This window comes from Lepus europaeus, chromosome 14, assembly GCF_033115175.1.
Source record: "Lepus europaeus isolate LE1 chromosome 14, mLepTim1.pri, whole genome shotgun sequence".
Taxonomy (NCBI): domain Eukaryota; kingdom Metazoa; phylum Chordata; class Mammalia; order Lagomorpha; family Leporidae; genus Lepus; species Lepus europaeus.
Window position 1 is genome coordinate 76,436,575 of NC_084840.1, and position 19,753 is coordinate 76,456,327.

The window sequence follows — 19,753 nt, forward strand, 5'->3', positions numbered from 1 at the left end:
TTAAAATTATCAATAGGTAAGTGGTAGTTAAGTTTAAGGATTTGGATGAATTCATTCCAGGACAGTATAAAAAGAGCAGCAGGTATTGTGGTGCAGCAGGTTAAGCCACCACCTGGGATGCCCCCATCCCGTATCAGAATACCAGTTCCAGGCCTGGTTACTCTGCTTCTAATCATGCTTCCTGCCAATGCCTTCTGGGAAGCAGCAGATGATGCCTCAATGGCTTGAGCCCCTGCCACCGACATGGGGGACCCAGATGAGCCCCAGGCTCCTGGTACTGCCCTTGCCCATTCCTAGCTGTTACGGGCATTGGAGGAGTGAACCAATGAATCAAATATCTCTATCTCTGCTTTCAAGTAAATGAAAATAAGCAAACTTGTTTTAAATGAGAGGAACAGATGCCAAGAAGCCTACCTGAGGTTGGGATAAAGAAAAGAGGGTTTTGTAAAGAAGCGCGACAGCTGAGTCTGGAAGAATGGCCTTCATGATGGTGTTCTTAATAAATTCAAGAGAGGAAAGAGTTAAAGAAAAAGCAGTCCTCAGCATCCAGTGTAGTGAAGAAGTAAAATAAGGGCAGAAAGGTATCCTCTTAGCTGACACAGGAAGTCAGCGGTGGTAATAACTGATCAATTTTTTAAGGATTTATTTTATTTATTTGATACGCAGAGTGACAGAGGAAATCTCTCATTTGCTGGTTCATCCCCAAATGGCTGCAGCAGCTGGGGCTGGGCCAGGCCAAAACTAGGAGCCAGACTGGAAAGTGGAGCAGCCAAGACTTGAACTGGCGCTCACTGCAGGTATTGGGCCTAACCTGCTGCATCACCACGCTGGCCCCTAACTGATTAATTTCAGTGAGCTAGAAGTTAGACTAGCTCAGGCTAGCCTGTGGTAGGCTAAAATGTGAATACAGAATTCCTGGGGTCTGGGCTTGTCCACCCACAACCCCCTATATGGGTGCCAGTTCAAATCCCAGTAGCGCCACTTGCAATCTAGCTTCCTGATAATGTGCCTGGGAAGAAGATGGCCCAAGTCCTTGGGGCCCTGCCACCCACATGGGAGACCAGGATGGAGTTCCAGGCTCCTGACTTCAGCTGTTGCAGCCATTTGTGGACTGAACCAGCAAAAGGAAGATCTCTCGTTCAGTTTCTCTGCTTCTTAATTCTGCCTTCAAGTTAAATAAATGAATGAATGAATGAATGAATAATGACTATTATGAGAACACTGTGTATGGATTTAAAAGAGTAACTGGGGCAGAACCACTGTGCTCAGTATCACACTATAGAGCTTAGGAAAACTCAAATTCAGGGGCCAGCACTGTGGCACAGTAGATTAAGCAGTGCCAGCATCCCATATGGCCACCAATCTGAGATCCGGCTACTCTGCCTTTTTTTTTTTTTTTTTTTTTTTTTTTTTTTTTTTTTTGACAGGCAGAGTTAGACAGTGAGAGAGAGAGAGAGAGAGAGAGAGAGAGAGAGAGAGAGAGAGAGAAAGGTCTTCCTTCCATTGGTTCACCCCCCAAATGTCCCCTATGGCTGGTGTGCTGCGGCCGGCACACCACGCTGATCCGAAGCCAAGAGCAGGTGCCCCCTCCTGGTCTCCCATGCAGGTGCAGGGGCCCAAGCACTTAGGCCATCCTCCACTGCCTTCCCGGGCCACAGCAGAGAGCTGGACTGGAAGAGGAGCAACCGGAACAGGACTGGTGCCCCAACCGGGACTAGAACCTGGGGTGCTGGCACTGCAAGTGGAGGATTAGCCAAGTGAGCCATGGCGCCAGCTACTCTGCTTCTGATCCAGCTCCCTGCTAATGGCCTCAGAAAGTACTAGAAGATGACCCATTTGTTTGGCCCCCTGCACCCATGTGGGAGACCCAGAGGAAGGAAGCTTCTGTCTTCGGATTGGTCCAGTTCTGGCCGTTGCAGCCATGTGAGGATGAACCAGTGGATAGAATATCTCTCTGTCTCTCCAATAAATAAATAAATCTTAAAAAAGAAAGAAAAACTCAAGTTCAATCCCTGAACCTATGATGTTGCCACTACCTTCATGAGAAGAGAGTTGGCATTGAAACTTTAAAAAAAAATTTTTCTTAAGACAACGTCAAAATGTTGGGATTTTTTTTTTAAACATGGAATTTTTCAATTTTACTTCCAATTTTTTAAAAGATGTATTTATTTGAAAGGCAACTTTACAGAAAGAAGGAGAGACAGAGATCTCCCATCTGATGGTTTACTCCCTAAATGGCAATAGACAGGGCTAGGGCCAGGCTGAAGTCAGAAGCCTAGCATTCCCTCTGGGTCTCCCAAGTGCATCACAGGGACCCATTAGGGCCATCATCTGCTGCTTTTGCAGGTGCATTAGGGAGCTGGATGAGAAATGGAGCAGCTGGGACTACAAGTGATACTCATATGGGATGCATTGTGAGCAGTAGCTTAATAGGCTGCACCACAACACTGGCCCCATTCCAGTTTAAAAGTCTAGCTGCTGTGTGTATACAGGACCTGGGGTGGGCACTCAGAACTCTCCTCTCGGCAACCCCTGCAGTGCCTTGAGCCTTTGAAGGCTTCTGGGGACACTTAGAGAACACGAGCAACCAGGTGCAGCCCAGCTGGCCCTGAGCAATCTAGTAGCATTTGCTTCAAAGAGGCTTTTGAAGATTACACACTTGTCTGATGACCAGTGCTTTTGGTACTCTGCCTAGAGAAGTGAAGAAGCAGTCCTAAAAACAGAACCACCTACTTTCCAGCAAAGGTACCTATCTACCAGAAGGGAGCAGTTGGGAGGGCTTGGGGTTGAGCTCCCAGGGTTCTGTTGGCTATGTTCAGTTGTTCAGTCCTTGTGAGACCTTTGTTCTTTAAGGCTGCTTTTGTTTCAGATTTAACATGAAGTGATTGAGCAGTCCTCCCAGAACCCTGCTGGTAACGGGGCCTGTAAGAAAAATGTGTTTCCCACTGACACCTGCGTTGCCCTTCTTCTGCGTGTCTGCCAGCTGCCTGGCGCTGCTCTTTTCTTGAACTCATTGCTTGCTTTCCTCTCTGCACACTTCCTGCCCATTGGTTTGTTGTATTTGGAAGGCAGAGAGAGACAGATGGACAGAGTGAGATCTCCCACCCACTGGGTCACTCCCCAAATGCCTGCAACAGCAGGGACAGGGCCACGCCAAAGCTAAGCTGGAAATTCAGTCTGAGTCTTCTTTGTGGATGGCTCAAGTGCTTGGGTCCCTGCCACACATATGGGAGGCCATAGTGCCTGCCCCCAGTAAATCATATATAAGTGCTCCATTTCACCTCATGCCTTTGTGAGAAAGGTGACACATGTGGTGTTACCTCCACTCTAAAGACAAGGCAATGTCAATCTACTTAGCCAACAGACTCGTCCAAGGGACAGAGCCAGCAAATGTTGAAATTGGTGTGTTTAACATGTTCTAAGTCATGTCCTATCCACTGTATAATAAAGCAGCATTTACTATATGCTACACGAATAGAACGGATAATAAATGTTATGAGTTCAGAAGCAGATGATTTTATACATTTGAGTAGCTTGTGAAGGCTCTGTGGACAAAGTATAAATATAGCTGGCTCTCAAAAGATAGGTTGGATATAGAGGATGTTGAAGGAACCACAGGTGGGTTGAGCTTAGAAATGGGCCTGGCCTGTGAGGAGGCAGTGAGACTGGGAAATAATGGGAAATGAGGTGGAGGTCTGTGGATCCAGGTTCTGGACAGCCTTTGGGGAGCTGTGGTTCCCATTCAGGAAACTAGGAGCTGGACACAGGGGAAAATCACAGGAGAGCAAGCTTCCTCTTGTAGGAGGACCCATCAACCAAGAAAGAAATGTTATCAGACGAGATAAGCCACAAGCTGTTTCTGAGAACAACAGAAGTAAGAGGAGAGCTTGCTTGGGATACACTAGAGTCCTCCACATTTCCCCATTGCATTCTCATTCCCATACTGAGGCCATGTGCTCATCCAGTGCCCTACCTTTCAGCTGGGAAACAGCAGTATTCAACAGCTCAGCTACTTGGACTCTTAAGGTTGGGTTTTTGGCTATCTTGGTCTTGTATCTCTAAGGGGTGAAATTCAGCACAATCACAGGAAGTCTCTAGGTTTCCAGCTGTGGCTGGAATTGCAATTTGAAGGGTTTGAACTGGTTGTTCTAAGTTTTTCAGTGCCATTAAAAATAGCTACCTATCTGTGACCTTGGATTTCTCATGTCTTCTCAGAACCAGGCCTTTATTGAACATGCCATCCCTGGAAACTTTGGGTGAACTAATTTACTGTTTTCTGTGAGCTGCCCAATTCCTAGCTCAGAATATCAGAATTTTTACTCTTCTCTTCCCTTCCTAAGGCAGATAACCAATTGCTCCCATATTGGTTTGGCACTTTTCGTCAATAAGCAATGAAAACAGAATCCATTAGGAGGAAGATGGAGACATGCACTAGAAGAATATCAGGAGCTCATAGAATCAAAGCAAGCTGGAGGATTAGGTTTGGAAAATGGATCTGAACCAGAGCAGTCTGGAGAAAGAAATAGTATGACAACTAAGGCCATAACAGGACACTGCTCTGCAAGTCCACTGTGCCTCATTCATTCCTCCCATATTCACAGCTTCTGAGTACCAGGTGAAAAGGTCTGATGGGCCCAGCCAGGTGAGATGAGAGCATATGGAAAGGGGATGTCTGCCCCTACCCCGTATTCTTGAACAACAAGGCACCCCAACAGAGTGGAGGACACCCATAAATGTAGACAAAGAAGTGCTATGTCCTGGATAGCTAAGACTAACCCAACACAAGCAGCATGTGTAGACAATACTATTGACAGGCACTTGAGGGAGAGAAGGGTAAAGTGAATTTCCTCATTATTAGAGCTCCTTGTTTATATACATCCTGGAATGATATTCACACATTCAGCTCTGATTTGAGCTAAGTGTTGGGGAGGCTATGACTTGAATTGGGCTGGATCTACTCCAAGCAGCACAGACTTGTGGGGAAATAGGCAAGGAGATTCAAGATACTTAAACTGCATTTTTTTTAAAATTTTGAGGCCAGAAATGGGGCAGCCTCAACTAATGGTGAAAGGTCTTTGATGAAGAAGTGGAACAGGCACTTAGAAACATGGAAGATTCTTAAATGTGGGTTTTGATCCCTGTTCTTTTACTTCCTAATGTCTAGAAGAGAGTTTAAAAGGAAGAAAATAGAGGCCGGCACCATAGCACAGTGGGTTACTCTTCCGCCTGTGGCGCTGGCATCCCATATGGGCGCCAGTTCTAGTCCCAGCTGCTCCTCTTCCAATCCAGCTCTCTGCTGTGGCCTGGGAAAGCAGTAGAGGATGGCCCAGGTGCTTGGGCCCTGCACCAGCGTGGGAGACCAGGAGGAAGCACCTGGCTCATGGCTTCGGATGGGCGCAGCTCTGGCCATTGTGGCCATTTGGGGAGTGAACCAACAGAAGGAAGATCTTTCTCACTGTCTTCTCCCTCTCACTATAACTGTACCTCTCAAATAATTAAATAAAATCTTTTAAAAAAAAGGGGGGTGGAAGAAAGTAAAAGTTATTCTTGATCAAGGAAAATGAAGCAAAATAAAAAATATGAGAAGTAATGTGTAGACTATACTTTCAGGGATCATTTCTATAGTTCGCTACAAGAAGTAATGTGCTTTTTTAATGGCAAATTTCAGAGTGCAGGAAACAAGGGAAAAGGGGAAAATGTGAGTTTTTTAGGTTTGTAGCCAGTTACAGACATCTGGGCTAAAGGCATAACAGCTGTAGAACTTTGAAATCTTTTGGAGTTCTGTGAACTTTTTCCATTTCATTATAAAAATTTTAAGACGGATTCATCTTAGCACTTGGCAGGTAGTGGTTCCCACAGATCATTCTGTTCCTTCATCCAATATTTAGTGACATTTACTGAGTGCCAAGGATTGAAAAGCAAATCGCACTTCCACGACAGCTCTGAAAGCTGTGGGAGGCACTCACGAAATCAGGCTTCCATTGAGTCCTTCCCTCCCATTTGTCTCTCCCATTCCCCTTGAGCCTAGGCTGGCCTTGAACATGGCTGGACCCACGGAATGTGATAGTGATGCACGTAGGTGTCTGGTCTGACACTAACGGCATGGCAGCTACTACCACTCCTATCACTGTGCTGGTTGGGGAGGAGGGGCCCAAATAACCATTTGGAGAGGCTTCCTTTAATTGTGATAAAACCATCTAAATTGACACACAGCAGACAAAGAGAAATGGCACTTTAAGAGCCTCTGGCAGCATATGAATCAGATGTTGCATGCATGCCCTACCTCCCAGATGTTTATGGTGGTTCCACTTTGTCTGGGCTCAATTTTCACATCTACAAAATGGGTGGGAAAGTGAGGTCAGGCCTAGGATTTCAGAAATAAATGGCATCCACAGCAAAGAAGAACACAAGAAGGAAATTGAAATGTACATCCCACACATAGCTGAGCCAAAAACTTACCATCATCCAGATTACATCAAGTTACTTTTCACAGGGAAATTTTGTTAGAAATTCCTGAAACTGTGATGTGATCCAGCTTTGCGCAAGCTTTTTTTTTTTTTTTAATCTTTTTAGAAAGAAAATCTGTCCTACAATCATTGCAGATTCTGCATCCTTGCTGTTTTCTGTGTGGAACATTTCTCATGGATTCTTTTTTGTTTTGAAAATATACTTTTATTTTGCTTACATAGACATAATTTCAAAATACAAATCATATAATATGCAGATATAACAGAAGAATAAATATAAATGCATGTGTATGTAAAATGTCATTGAGTTCAGTTTTCTTCTTTCTGAATCCTTAAATCAAGAGGATTCAGTGGGCTCAATATGTCTTCTGCCTTGCTTGGCCTGCTTCCAATCATGCAGAGCACCTTGTCAGAATTTCCTGGAGCTCAAATGCAGATGCCTTCCCTGTGGACATCTCTCAAGTCAGAAGGAGCATTGTGGAATGGACAGCCTTGGTTGTATTCCTGTCCTCTCTAAACTACAAGTCAGGATGACGCATGGACTAAACAGGCCAATAAAGTAGCCTGAATAAATGTCATAATGAAATACAAACACTGGCCTGAAGCCATCAGCCTTTCCTGAGAGAGCTTTACCTGCTTGGGCTTTGGGAAGCTGGCCCCTGTACCTGAGTTGCAGCAGGTGGCTGGCTGGATGGCATCCACCTGAATGCTCAGTGATCTCCTGGCTCCTACGGGGGTGTGCCCAGGCCAGGCACAGCTAGATCACATCAGGATGTGTGGTTATCCTGGTCGGCTTTTTCTGGGCACCCAACTCCTTGAGTCTCTTCCTCCTTAGGTAAACAGAGGTGGTTCCTTTGCTCCAGACTTAGTTGGGCTGGAACACCCCACCACGAGTTTCAGAGGTCAGGTGGGTAGTTTTCTGTGTCTTCCTCTCGGCTACCGGTGCGCCCAGTCATTGGCATTGCTTCTGTGGTTTCCACTTCAACACCAGGTGGCTGGGAAGTCTGCCTGCAAAGCAGATTCACACATTTTGAAAAGAGGAGAGGGTTGCCCTCAAATCAGCAGATAACTTCCTGTTGAACATGGATGTCCAGCACAGTGTGGAATGCATTAGCAAACACATGCCCTGCCTGCAAGAATCACAAAATACTCGGTCTTTGATGGTTGTGTTGCTCAAAGATCTAGAAAACCTAAAAGGCTTCAACTTCCAGATGGGATTTAAATACCATATTTTCATCCTCCCCATCCACCAGATTTACCAGTGCTATCGGGGCAGCTCACATCCCTCCCACAAGCTCCTCATCCCCACCCCTTGTTGAAAAGCACTTCAAATGGCAGGGACAGGAAAAGGGAAGTGTAGCCAGGAGGCTGCTCACACCACACTTGGTCATCTACATCATCCAAGTTCATGAAGGTTTTAAAATGGTTCTTGGTGCTTAGTAAGTGTTAGAGAGAAACAGACTAATCATCTCTTGAATAATGAGAGTGAGGAAGGCACAATATTGTGATTACGCATTTGCGTGCCTGTCATGGAGCTGCCTCTCTGAGTAGCTGGGTCAGCAGCACCTTCTTCCCTGGCTTATGGAGTCTGTCTTCTACAGAGAAGCAACTTTTTAGGCCATTTTAAGGGAAGTGATTTGAGCCCCTTCGAGTGAAAACTTGACTATAAATCAGAATCTTAGGCCAATTTGCTAAAAGCCAGTTTGTTGACTAGGATATCTGATAACCAATTTGCAAAATGCAGTTTATGGGAAGATTTAATTGACCAAATGACCAAATAATATTTACTAGATTTACCAAACCTTTTAAAAATACATTTACAAAAACATTTAATATAGTCAGTAAATACTGGTATTTCCTCTTGTGAGCATATTATTAGCTGTATATACCAAACTTACAAATTATTTTTAAGACTATATTTTAATGTATTTATTACAAAGATGACATATAGATTACTTTTTAATACAGCTAGCTATAATCTAAGAATATAACTCTACATTCAGCTTTTTATATGGAAATTATTCAGCAATGATATTTTGAAAATCCTTTTGAAAGTAATTTCATCTGTATTGTCAACATTTGGCATTTGAGAGGACTTTTAGATAAATTTTTGAGTAATTTATTAACCTTAGTTCATTAACTTCTGAGCTACTACATAAGATATTGATGGCATTTTTTTTTTTTGACAGGCAGAGTAGATAGTGAGAGAGAGAGAGAGAGAGAGAGAAATGTCTTCCTTTTTGCCGTTGGTTCACCCTCCAATGGCCGCTGAGGCCAGCGCATCATGCTGATCCAAAGCCAGGAGCCAGGTGCTTCTCCTGGTCTCCCATGCGGGTGCAGGGCCCAAGAACTTGGGCCATCCTCCACTGCCTTCCTGGGCCATAGCAGAGAGCTGGCCTGGAAGAGGGGCAACTGGGATAGAATCCGGCGCCCCAAACGGGACTAGAACCCGGTGTGCCAACACCGCAAGGTGGAGGATTAGCCTGTTAAGCCACGGCGCCAGCCTTGATGGCATTTTTTATTGGTTGATCTGGTATTAACAGTTTTTGAAGATTTATGGGAACTTTTAAAGACTGGTTTTCATTTTTGGCTTTATGATAGAACTTCATGGAATGTTCATTTTGTAAAAATTAGGCTCAAAGGGTCCTATAATTTTATAGTGACATCATATTTAATATTTTATAACTAGTCAGTAAAATTTTAGTTTCAACAGACCCAGAGCAACCACATCGATCTGGAAAGGTGAGATCCTGGTCACCACCTGAAAGAAGTACACAATAAGGCTAGCACTGCTGCTTGTCTTTAGTGAAAAAAGGATCAAAATGCCTAAAGATTGGAAAAATCAAGGAAAAAAATCATTGAAAAATTATTTATTATTTATATAGTCAGTAAATTGATATTATTCTCTTGCAAGCATATTTATTGGCAGCATACAACCAATTTGTACACTTTTTAACAATCTAATGTATTCATCATTAAAAATGATCCTTATACATACCACCAAGTGGCAGAAAATTGTCATAAATGTTGAAATGCAGAATTTCAGTTATTTGAAATACAAAATTAAGGTTAACATGATGAGGGTAAGAAAATATACACAAAATTAAGAGTGCATTCAAGGAGAGTATACTATATTCATGAATATATCACCTGAAGAATTGGCACACAGTGCATGTTCATCAGACTGGCCACTAGGGGCACTCTTTCTAAATTGCCTATTGGTAGATTGGCCTCCTGCAGCATTATCTGCCGCCCCCACCCCAACCCCGCCCAGTTCCAGCCAGTGGCCTGAGAACTGTGTGGCAGATTAAGGGCCCTCTAGGGCTGGCTCAGTGCTCAGCTCTAATACTCTCTTTGGCTAAAACAGAGGTGGATGAGTGTGAGAATCTGTAGTCACAAAGGGATTCTTCCTTTGAGAAATCATCCCAGAATCATGATGATACGGCTGTTTTCTCTTGGGAAGGAGAGATTTAGTCCTGTGGTTTCTGCTGTGCTACTCACCTTGGTCTGAGGCAACACACCAGGAGGAACCCCACACACACTACACCCAGCAGCGAGACAGACGTGGAGATGGCCACTGTAAAAGAACAGAACAAAGCTGGAGCCATGCTGAGAATCCTAAGAACTCATTCATTGCTACGAACTGGAAAATCCTGTATGTCCTACATTCTTGCAGAGAAATCCAAATGCTTTCCCAATCGGCTCACCATTATTAACATTTCTTGAGGGCCACATAACTTGCTCTACTCTATTTCTGGGCAAAAATATGCCCTCTTCCCTGTCGACACTGCCAATCCAACCCATCCCCAGCCGTGTTACCCCACACCCCTGCTCTGATGCTTGTGCTTGCTAAGTAAAGTGACTGTGATCAAGGATGGAAAGGAGGAAAAGGAGGCGCCTCCAAGCCAAAGCTGGGTGATAGGAGGTAGAGAGGAGGAGGAGAAGGAGGAGATGGTGGCTAGCCCTTCCAGAAGAGGAAGAGTTCCTTCCTGCCACTAAATCCAAAGTGAAAAAAAGATGTCTCTGTTCTTCAACTTCACAGATTTAAGAACTGCATGCAGTGCCACTTTCCTTCCAATTCCATCATCTTTTTAGATTTTTAAAAAAATTTTTAAACCTAATTTGAAAGGCAGAGAGACAGAGACAGAAAGATCTCTCCTCCACTAGTTCACTCCCCAAATGCACCCATGCAGGACACCTGGAAGAAGCTCCTGGCTTCATAACAGCTCAGCACCAGCTGTTATGGCCATTTGGGAAGTGAACCAGTGGATGGAAGACACCTCTCTCTCTCTCTCTCTCTCTCTCTCTCCCCCCCCCCCGTATTTCAATAGGTAAAATACATCTTTTAAAAATGATTGGGCTCCTACCACCCATTTGGGAGACCTGGATTCAGTTCCTGGTTCCCTCCACCTGCAATAGCAAGCATCTGGGGACTTGGCCAGTGGATGGACTGGATCTCTTTCTCTTTCTCACTAGTGGGTAAATAAAACTTTAAAAAATCCAGTTGAGATAGAAATGAACCCCAATCTCCAACAAGCCTTGTGAATATCAATATGCACAGAACGGGTTAGAGAAATACATAGTACACCAGAGTACTACATATCATCTTTATTTTTAAACTTCTCATATTTTTAATGACTAATCAGAAGAGCAAAACTATATAAACAAAGCAACATTTAAGTAACTAAAATCAGCATAGAAAAGTTGCTACTGTAACAGAAAACATGCAAAAGTAAGTAAAGATGTTTTGAGCGCTCAGACTTAACATTAATCGTCATTATGACTTTAAAAAAAGAATTTTTTCAAAGAGATCCTCACCACGACACGTTGTAATCAAACTCACCACAGTGAAACACAAAGAAAAGATCCTAAAATGTGCAAGAGAGAAACGCCAGATTACTCTCAGAGGATCTCCAATTAGACTTACAGCTGACTTCTCATCAGAAACCCTACAAGCCAGGAGAGAATGGCGAGATATAGCCCAGGTACTAAGAGAAAAACTGCCAGCCCAGAATATTATATCCTGCAAAGCTCTCATTTGTGAATGAAGGTGAAATAAAGACCTTTCACAGCAAACAGACATTGAAAGAATTTGTCGCCACTTGTCCAGCCCTGCAAAAGATGCTTAAAGATGTGTTACATACAGAAACACAGAAACACGGTCACCAATATGAAAGAAGGTAAAGGAAGGAAACCTCACAGCAAAAGATCACAGGAATCTCAAACCAGATATTAGAAAATATCTTTGGCAAATGGCAGGGCAAAGTTACTCCTTCTCAATAGTCACATTGAATGTTAATGGCTTGAACTGTCCAGTTAAAAGACACCGATTGGCTGATTGGGTTAAGGAACAAAACCCATCTTTTTGCTGCTTACAAGAAACTCATCTTTCCAACAATGATCCATACAGACTGAAAGTGAAAGGCTGGAAAAAGATATACCATGCCAACAGAAATGAAAAAAGAGCGGGCGTAGCCATCTTAATATCGGACAACATAAACTTTACCACAAAAACTGTCAGGAGAGACAAAGAGGGGCACTATTTAATGATTAAGGGATCCATTCAACAGGAAGATATAACGATTATCAATGTATATGCACCTAATCACAGGGCACCAGCTTATTTAAAAGACTTGTTAAGGGACTTAAAGGGAGACTTAGACCCCAATACAATAGTACTGGGGGACTTCAATACTCCACTCTCAGAGATAGACAGATCAACAGGACAGAAGATCAACAAGGAGACAGCAGATTTAAATGACACTATAGCCCAAATGGATCTAACAGATATCTACAGAACATTTCATCCTACATCTAAGGACTTTACATTCTTCTCAGCAGTACATGGAACCTTCTCTAGGATTGACCACATACTAGGCCATAAAGCAAGTCTTAGCAAATTCAAGAGAATTAGAATCATACCATGCAGCTTCTCAGACCACAAAGGAATGAAATTGGAAATTAGCAACTCGGGAATCCCCAGAGCACGTGCAAACACATGGAGATTGAACAACATGCTCCTGAATGAACAATGGGTCATAGAAGAAATTAAAAGAGAAATCAAAAATTTTCTGGAAGTAAATGAGGATAACAGCACAACATACCAAAACCTATGGGATACAACAAAAGCAGTGTTAAGAGGAAAATTTATATCAATAGGTGCCTACATCAAGAAATTGGAGAGGCACCAAATAGATGAGCTTTCAAGTCATCTCAAGGATCTAGAAAATCTGCAGCAAACCAAACCCAAACCCAGTAGGAGAAGAGAAATAATTAAAATCAAAGAAGAAATCAACAGGATTGAATCCAAAAAAACATTACAAAAAATCAGCCAAACGAGGAGCTGGTTTTTTGAAAAAATAAACAAAATTGACACCCCATTGGCCCAACTAACTAAAAAAAGAAGAGAAAAGACCCAAATCAATAGGATCAGAGATGAAAAAGGAAATGTAACAACAGACACCACAGAAATAAAAAGAATCATCAGAAGTTACTACAAGGACTTGTATGCCAGCAAACAGGGAAATCTATCAGAAGTGGACAGATTCTTGGACACATACAACCTGCCTAAATTGAGCCAGGAAGACATAGAAAACCTAAACAGACCCATAACTGACACAGAAATTGAAACAGTAATAAAGGCCCTCCCAACAAAGAAAAGCCCAGGACCAGATGGATTCCCTGCTGAGTTCTACCAGACATTTAGAGAAGAACTAACTCCAATTCTTCTCAAACTATTCAGAACAATCGAAAAAGAGGGAATCCTCCCAAATTCTTTCTATGAAGCCATCATCACCTTAATTCCTAAGCCGGAAAAAGATGCAGCATTGAAAGAGAATTACAGACTAATATCCCTGATGAACATAAATGCAAAAATCCTCAATAAAATTCTGGCCGATAGAATCCAACAACACATCAGAAAGATCATCCACCCAGACCAAGTGGGATTTATCCCTGGTATGCAAGGATGGTTCAACGTCCGCAAAACAATCAACGTAATACACTACATTAACAGACTGCAGAAGAAAAACCATATGATTCTCTCAATAGACGCAGAGAAAGCATTTGATAAAATACAACACCCTTTCATGATGAAAACTCTAAGCAAACTGGGTATGGAAGGAACATTCCTCAATACAATCAAAGCAATATATGAAAAACCACGGCCAACATCCTATTGAATGGGGAAAAGTTGAAAGCATTTCCGCTGAGATCTGGTACCAGACAGGGATGCCCACTCTCACCACTGCTATTCAATATAGTTCTGGAAGTTTTGGCCAGAGCTATTAGGCAAGAAAAAGAAATTAAAGGGATACAAATCGGGAAGGAAGAACTCAAACTATCCCTCTTTGCAGATGATATGATTCTTTATTTAGGGGACCCAAAGAACTCTACTAAGAGACTACTGGAACTCATCGAAGAGTTTGGCAAAGTAGCAGGATATAAAATCAATCCACAAAAATCAACAGCCTTTGTATACACAGGCAATGCCACGGCTGAGGAAGAACTTCTAAGATCAATCCCATTCTCAATAGCTACAAAAACAATCAAATACCTTGGAATAAACTTAACCAAGGACGTTAAAGATCTCTACGATGAAAACTACAAAACCTTAAAGAAAGGAATAGAAGAGGATACCAAAAAATGGAGAAATCTTCCATGCTCATGGACTGGAAGAATCAATATCATCAAAATGTCTATTCTCCCAAAAGCAATTTATACATTCAACGCAATACCAATCAAGATACCGAAGACATTCTTCTCAGATCTGGAAAAAATAATGCTGAAATTCATGTGGAGACACAGAAGACCTCGAATAGCCAAAGCAATCTTGTACGACACAAACAAAGCCGGAGGCATCACAATACCAGATTTCAGGGCATACTACAGGGCAGTTGTTATCAAAACAGCATGGTACTGGTACAGAAACAGATGGATAGACCAATGGAACAGAATAGAAACACCGGAAATCAATCCAAACATCTACAGCCAACTTATATTTGATCAAAGATCCAAAACTAATCCCTGGAATAAGGACAGCCTATTCAATAAATGGTGCTGGGAAAATTGGATTTCCATGTGCAGAATCATGAAGCAAGATCCCTACCTTTCACCTTACACAAAAATTCACTCAACGTGGATTAAAGACTTAAATCTACGACCTGAAACCATCAAATAATTAGAGAGCATTGGAGAAACCCTGCAAGATATAGGCACAGGCAAAGACTTCCTGGAAAATACTCCAACAGCACAGGCAGTCAAAGCCAAAATTAACATTTGGGATTGCATCAAATTGAGAAGTTTCTGTACTTCAAAAGAAACAGTCAGGAAAGTGAAGAGGCAACCGACAGAATGGGAAAAAATATTTGCAAACTATGCAACAGATAAAGGGTTGATAACCAGAATCTACAAAGAAATCAAGAAAATCCACAACAACAGAACAAACAACCCACTGAAGAGATGGGCCAAGGACCTCAATAGACATTTTTCGAAAGAGGAAATCCAAATGGCCAGCAGACACATGAAAAAATGTTCAAGATCACTAGCAATCAGAGAAATGCAAATCAAAACCACAATGAGGTTTCACCTCACCCCGGTGAGAATGGCTCACATCCAGAAATCTACCAACAATAGATGCTGGAGAGGATGTGGGGGAAAAGGGACACTAACCCACTGTTGGTGGGAATGCAAACTGGTTAAGCCACTATGGAAGTCAGTGTGGAGATTCCTCAGAAACCTGAACATAACCCTACCATACAACCCAGCCACTCCACTCCTTGGAATTTACCCAAAGGAAATTAATTTGGCTAATAAAAAAGCCATCTGCACATTAATGTTTATTGCAGCTCAATTCACAATAGCTAAGACCTGGAATCAACCCAAATGCCTATCAACAGTAGACTGGATAAAGAAATTATGGGACATGTACCCCATAGAATACTATACAGCAGTAAGAAACAACGAAACCCAGTCATTTGCAACAAGATGGAGGGATCTGGAAAACATCATGCTGAGTGAATTAAGCCAGTCCCAAAGAGACAAATATCATTTGTTTTCCCTGATCGGTGACAACTGAGCACCAAAGGGGAAACCTGTTGAAGTGAAATGGACATTATAAGAAACAATGACCTGATCAGCTTTTGTCCTGACTCTAGGTGTACAATGTAATACTTTATCCTTTTTAGTATTTGTTGTTGTTGTTGTTGTTCTAGTACTAGTGGTTGAACTCTGTAATTAACACACAATTATTCTTAGGTGTTTAAATTTTAACTGAAAAGTGATCCCTGTTAAATTTCAGAGTGGAAAAAGAGAGGGAGGAGATGCAGAATTTGGGACATGCACAATCAGTCTTGCCCCAAATGATGGAGTTAGAAATGTGCCAGGGTATTCCAATACAATCCCATCAAGGTGGCATGTACCAATGCCATCTCACTAGTCCAAGTGATCAATTTCAGTTCACATTCGATGGCTGGGATAGGTCTAAGAAACAAAGGGATCACACAAACAAGACAAGTGTCTGCTAATACTAACTGATAGAATCAAAAAGGGAGAGAAGGATCCAGCATGGGAAGTGGGATACACAGCAGACTCATAGAATGGCAGATGTCCTAAACAACACTCTGGCCTCAGAATCATCCCTTAGGGCATTCGGATCTGGCTGAAGAGCCCATGAGAGTATTGTAGGCATGGAAAGCCAAGATACCATGGAAAAGAAAAAAAGAAGAAGACCTAAATGAAAGATCTCTGTTAGTGAGATCCCAGTGGAAAGAACGGGGCCATCAAAGAAGGAGGTACCTTTCTCTGAAGGGAGGAGAGAACTTCCATTTGACTGTGACCCTATCGGAATAAGATCAAAGTCAGCGAACCCTAAAGGCTTCCATAGCCCTGGCAACTCATGACTAGAGCCTAGGGAGATTACTGACGCCATGAACAGGAGTGTCAAATTGTTAAGTCAGCAATAGGAGTTACTGTGTACTTACATCCCATGTGGGATCTGTCCTTAATGTGTTGTCTAATGTGCAGTGATGCTATAACTAGTACTGAAACAGTATTTTTACACTTTGTGTTTCTGCGTGGGTAAAAACTGATGAAATCTTTACTAATTATATACTGAATCGATCTTCTGTATATAAAGATAATTGGAAATGAAAAAAAAACCTGGTGTTAAATTGGAAATGGCATAGAAAATTAATTAATTTTTAAAAAAATATTATGTAGGATCTCTGCCTTTAATGTGCTGTTCACTCTTATTTAATGCTATAACTAGTACACCAACAGTATTTTTTTTTCACTTTGTGTTGCTATATGGGGGCAAACTGTTGAAATCGTTACCTAATATATACTAAACTGATCTTTTGTATATAAAGAGAATTGAAAATGAATCATGATGTGATTGGAAGGGGAGGGGGAGCGGGAAAGGGGAGGGTTGTGGGTGGGAGAGAAGTTTTGGGAGGGGGAAGCCATTGTAACCCATAAGCTGTACATTGGAAATTTATATTCATTAAATAAAAGTTTAATAAAAAAAAGAATTTTTTCAGAACTTTTTTTCAGAACTCTATGGGAAGCTATGTCTTCATGTTCACTAACAGGTGTGGCATGCATTTACTGCTAGGAGTGTTTACTGGAAAAGGCAAGTTGATGTAAGCTGTAGTTCTGCTTTCATAGTGCTTCTTCCTCGTTCCTGTTAAATGAGAATAAAAGTTACAGGGCTCCAGGGCCAATGACAAAACAAAGCAATTCGAATTAGAGAAAAGATTCTAAAATGTGCAAGAGAGAAACGTCAGATTACTCTCAGAGGATCTCCAATTAGACTCACAGCAGACGTTATAAAAGAGATGGCTAACATTTTTCTGTAATAGCATAGCCAAAATAAGAGCTTAAATTATAATCTCATAGCTATATTTACTTCGCCATCAGCGAAGTAAACAGTAAGTAGAAAAAACCTCCCTTTCAGACCAAAGGGAAAGAAAGTTTTAAAGTGAGAATATAATTTTCCTCATGGGCATTGTCTACTTTAGGAAAACTACTACAGAACATGCCTGTGACTATAGATTTGTAGTTCAGGCCACCAAAGATTAGAGATGGGACTTGGGTACTCCCTTGACTTGCATCCTCTGGTCTGCTTTGACAAAAACACAGAAATATGGTCATCAATATGAAAGAAGGTAAAGAAAGGAAACCTCACAGGAAGCTCATTTCTCTTTGACATAGAATTAAAATCTGATTCTCTGTTAAAGCAATGTGTTAAAGTAATCTATTATGTTCTCTTGATGTTTGTTAAATTCTAATTGTTCAAAAACAGCTGAATTTTTATTAAGAGCTATGGGTTATTTAAATATGTGCTTATTTTCAAAGATTTGAATAATCACCTTGTAACAATGATCAAATTTAGTCTATATTATGTCATGATTTTAAGGAATCTTATTTCAACCAGATATTTTGGATTTTGAGCCTTCATGGCATTCTTGACAGGCATGCAAAAAATCAAAGTTTCAAACATTCTGGACTCTAAAATTTCCAGTAAATCTTGGACTTTGGTTTTTCCAGTTTGGGCCCAACTGAAAAAATCGAAGGACCTATGTCTCTCATCTTATAGAGACACCAACTAATCAGACTATATGGATTATATTACAAGTACTGTCAAGATGTGACATGGTACTAAAATTTAAGTTTCTATAATGGAAAATGCTATTAATACAAATGTTTGAGAATTAACAAGTCTAATGATCTTGTGTTACTAGACATGATAGTTATCTTAATGAGAAAGCCCCAGAGGCCTAAAGGGTTAAATACTTGTAAAATCCTACAGGTGCTTTCAAAAATACTGTGAAGTAAGCAAGTGCCTCTTGTTGGTTGATGAGTTTATAATTTTAAACATGGCAACTGAAAGTCTTTTGTCATCCACAGTTATATATGATTTCCTGCTCATAAAACTAAAGTGTTGTTGGTTCTGTGTTTAGCTGTCCTCCTATAGGTTCCTATGGACTTTTTCCAGCCACTTCTATTGTATTCAGTACTTTGGGATGACTCTGTAAACAGATGAAGCCAATAATGTATTAACAGTACCAACTGAGAGGAATTATGGTTAACTGAGGTTACTAAAAACAAAAAGCAATTCAAATCAATTGGCAATCTACAAAAAGAGTTAAAGATTTTAAAAGCTATTATTAAAATTGCTATATTGGTCTATTATGTTATGTTATATGTGTGCACATACTGTATGTCCACATGGGAAAATCTATTAAGAATTTTAATTGGCTTATAGATAATTGTCCATAAATTTAAGCTGCTAAAATTAATCAAAGATACGTTTTAATTCGTGTGACCTGAATCTCTGTATCATATGTTTTAAACTTGTTGGTAGAAAGAAACTAAAAACATTTTATATGGTTGTGCTTAAGTTTACTGGTTAAACAAACTACACCATGTTAGATATTTAAGAGGTGTTTACATGATTCTTGAAATTTATAGAAGGCATTGGACCTTCTGGTAAATGTTTTCTTAAGTTGTTATCTAATGGTTGAAACTGTTTGCTAAGTATTCATGTGATATTGCTATTGTCAGCAAGCGATCTAGGACTTGCTCCCTCATTTCTCTATTCTAAGCCCAACGTGTTCTTTCATTTCTCTATTCTCCTCAAGGTAGGAAACTAATTCTATTATGAAGGAATCTGTAGCACACACAATTTAATCTTTAGACCTTATAAAAGAGATGGCTAACATTTTTCTGTAATAGCATAGCCAAAATAAGAGCGTAAATTATAATCTCATAGCTAGATTTACTTCGCCATCAGCGAAGTAAACAGTAAGTAGAAAAAAAACCTCCCTTTCAGACCAAAGGGAAAGAAAGTTTTAAAGTGAGAATATAATTTTCCTCATGGGCATTGTCTACCTTAGAAAAACTACTACAGAACATGCCTGTGACTATAGACTTGTAGTTCAGGCCACTGAAGATTAGAGATGGGACTTGGGCACTCCCTTGACTTGCATCCTCTGGTCTGCTTTAACAAAAACCAGGAGGAAAAAAAAGCTAGGCATCAGAAGCAATGGGTGGCAGGCCTATTAATGGCTGATCTGTACAGTGATCTACCCTTAAGGAGACACAACAGGCCAGTCCACTGCAGTGGCTTTCAATGTGGTAAGCCTGGGCTTCAGCAGAAGTCAGCTTGTGAAGAGCCCTGGCAGCTCTGCCAAGAGTTGGATCACTGGTAATGGACCTGCCCTGGAGTCGAAGGATGCCCAGGTCAGAGCCACAGATATTACTGGCTCTAAGCTGAAAAGCCCTTC

General features: G+C 41.3%; 1 protein-coding gene across 7 annotated transcripts in view; it reads right to left on the bottom strand.

The window, feature by feature from the left end:
- Positions 1–6,637: 6,637 nt before the first annotated feature.
- Positions 6,638–19,753, bottom strand: part of IL15RA (interleukin 15 receptor subunit alpha) — a 41,749-nt gene continuing 28,633 nt past the window's right edge. For 2 of the 7 annotated variants that reach the window (XM_062210997.1, XM_062211000.1), the window contains exons 6-7: positions 9,969–10,044; positions 6,643–7,475 (exon numbers count right to left, since the gene is read on the bottom strand). In XM_062210997.1, coding sequence (XP_062066981.1) covers positions 7,364–7,475; positions 9,969–10,044 — 188 coding nt within the window. In that variant the 3' untranslated portion in view covers positions 6,643–7,363. Of the gene's footprint in view, positions 7,476–9,968; positions 10,045–19,753 lie in introns of all 7 variants that reach the window. The other 5 variants (XM_062210999.1, XM_062211001.1, XM_062210998.1 and 2 more) reach the window with 4 other exon arrangements.